This window comes from Diaphorina citri, unplaced genomic scaffold (assembly GCF_000475195.1).
Source record: "Diaphorina citri unplaced genomic scaffold, Diaci psyllid genome assembly version 1.1 scaffold7409, whole genome shotgun sequence".
Taxonomy (NCBI): Eukaryota; Metazoa; Arthropoda; class Insecta; order Hemiptera; family Psyllidae; genus Diaphorina; species Diaphorina citri.
Genome location: NW_007384785.1, coordinates 1 through 2,663, shown reverse-complemented (window position 1 = coordinate 2,663; position 2,663 = coordinate 1). Strand labels below are relative to the sequence as shown.

Here is a 2,663-nt window from a genome sequence, read left to right as displayed (position 1 = left end):
TTTTTTTTTGTTTTTTGGCTTTATGGTTTTCTGGACAAAATTTGCACCACCATTTTCGTGTTCCTGGTAAAAAGACCTTTAATTTGATATATAGGTCGACCAGGTTTGGATAAGTCCTTCTATGGGGACAGACTGACAGACAGACACCGAAGCGAATACAATAGTCCGTCCACTATACCTTTTATTATTAGTAATAATAAAGGAAGGACGGACTAAAAAGCCCGCTTTGAGGGTAAGGTGTAGGGGCAAACAGCCCTAAAGTATGGGTTAAGCTTATTCGAATCTGCCTTGTAAGCGCGAGGTCACTGCTTTGATTACCGCCCGGGATGAGGTTCGTTCTCGGAACGGCTGGCATTCTCCTATCCTATATCCTGTCTTCCATCTCTCTTTGATTTTGGAATAGTGAGGCTTCCATTGTTAAATTTCTCTCTATTGAAAAACCTCTTGAAAAATAGAAAGTAAAAATTTGGTTTTGCAGAGAATTGAAAAACTTTTTTAATGAACGCCTACAAGTAGATGTAGTTATGCAATGTTCTCTACAAGTATTCATACTCAGGTCGTAGGTATGTTGTGTTATTGTTAGGTCGACGGTACCTTATGGCTTATGGTAGAGTTCACTGACGGTACCTACGGTCAGTTAGGAAGGTACCTACCAACCAATTGCTAAACTGTAAACCGTTGAAACACAGTTTACCATCTTTTGAAAAAAGAATATTTAAATCACAACACGGTTTCCCTGTATAAAGTGTGATGATGGGATTTATACCGTTCTTCAATTAGGCAAATTAGATTAGTAAGGTACCTAGCTACCTACCTTCCTATTAGCAAAATTCATCATCATCATTTTTGTTTGATTTCATCATCAAAGTGAAATAAAATTAGTAAAATATCAAGCTTCATAAATCTGTCATTAATCACATAGGTAGGTAGATATGCTGGATAGAAAGATAACTACAGTCGAAACTGGATCAATTGGAGTTTATTTATTTATTATTATTTTTTATTTTTATTTGTTTTTATTTTTTTATGTATTTATTTTTGTCTTCTTCTTTTTATGTAAAATCCTACCAATACTTTTCAATAGAAATGAAAACCTCCAAAGTTCAAACTCAGAACTCGATTTTAGTATTTTCTTATTTAGGATTTTTTGAAAAGAAAAAGCCTTCTGTTGGGAAGAGATAGTCGGTACCTCGACTTCCCAACAATCCAGGTTCAACTGTACTAATACCAACACATCAGAGAGTATATTTACCTATAAGTCACCCATCCATTTATTGGCCTTCCTCGGCGTAGCTTAACATAGGTAACGCTAAAACCGGTCTTAAATTAACGTTTGCTGACTATTTTCAAAGGATTACCTACCTGAGTCCACCATGGATTTGGTTAGTGCAATGGTTTCCTCGTTGGTTAAACCGTTGATAAACATCGCCATCAGCATAGCACCTAGAACAAAGAGATGTTACATATGTCAGCCAGGTATTTCAAAACAATTACCTGTGTATAGGTACCTACATACATAGGTAATACCTACTAACTATAATTTACCTAAATATTACCTATATATTACCTACACTCAGCACATTACGTCAGACATTCCGGCATTCCTTAAGAAAACCAGCGGCGGGGGGGATGGCACGTTTAATGCATCAGCTCCCAGTGGATCACTGATGTTAAGCAACGTGGCACGTGGTTGGTATCCGCTTGGGTGACCATCTTGGGAATCGCGTTTGCAAGCTTTTTCTTACTCAGGCTGAATGAGATAAGTACAATCTCTAGTTGAATTTTCTGTTAATTAACAAGATATAGGGAAATGCTAGATACTCTGTTAACTGTTAAGCAATAGGTAAGTACACTCGAAAACCGTTCAGGTATAGTCTCCGAGCGTTCTTAGAACTCGAGATTGTAGAGGAGCTTACCTATTTGTGAGTCCTCTGCTGTTCCAGTAACAGTTAAGTTGACAAACTTGGCAATCTCTTCTGGTGATAACTCATTGCCACTTCGCTTTTTCCGTAATAACTCTATGATTCCAGACATGATGAGTGTTTCGAACTGCTTCACCCAAGTGTTTTACTGAAGTGTTTCACTTTGATTGATTTTCCTTTGATATTGTTCAAGAGAAGTGTTCTCCAAATCTTCTACTAAAATTGTTTCACTGAAGTATTTCACTGCTGTATCGCTGGATCTATGATGGTTGTGGTGATCTGATGTTTCACTGCATGTGATACTTGTTTCTGTTTCACTGCCACTATACGGGTGTGGTTGACTGATAACTCTGAAATCAAAAGATCATTCTTTATTCACCTCGATAAATATAATGACTTGACTTGGATTCGAACCACCAACCTTCAGAGAGATATTATGTAGGTGCATGGGTAGGTAGGTAAGTATAGGTATTAGGTGGATAACTACATGAATTTGTATTCACCTAACTGTACCTATATCTGTAAACCCGGACATAAAAGAATTGATGAACTTGCTAGGTTGGATGTATGGCATACCACATGCCAGAGATACCCATAGGTAGTTGGATATATGCGGGATATACCTACCATGCCATGGAATTTCAATCCTGAAAGTTACTATAGATACATATTATTTACTTAATTATTATGCATTTTAAGAAAAAACCGGTCGAATCAATACCTATATTAGGTAAGTAGATG

The 2,663-nt window shown here is 37.0% G+C and overlaps 1 protein-coding gene across 1 annotated transcript; it reads right to left on the bottom strand.

The window, feature by feature from the left end:
• Positions 1-1,362: 1,362 nt before the first annotated feature.
• On the bottom strand, positions 1,363-2,311 carry LOC103522211 (thymidine phosphorylase-like; the record flags this gene model as incomplete). The annotated part of the gene is made up of 2 exons (XM_008487313.2): positions 1,917-2,311; positions 1,363-1,443 (listed from the first exon to the last, which is right to left on the bottom strand). Coding segments are annotated over exons 1-2 (199 nt in total), but the record flags the coding sequence as incomplete, so codon positions are not given.
• Between the last annotated feature and the right edge of the window lie 352 nt (positions 2,312-2,663).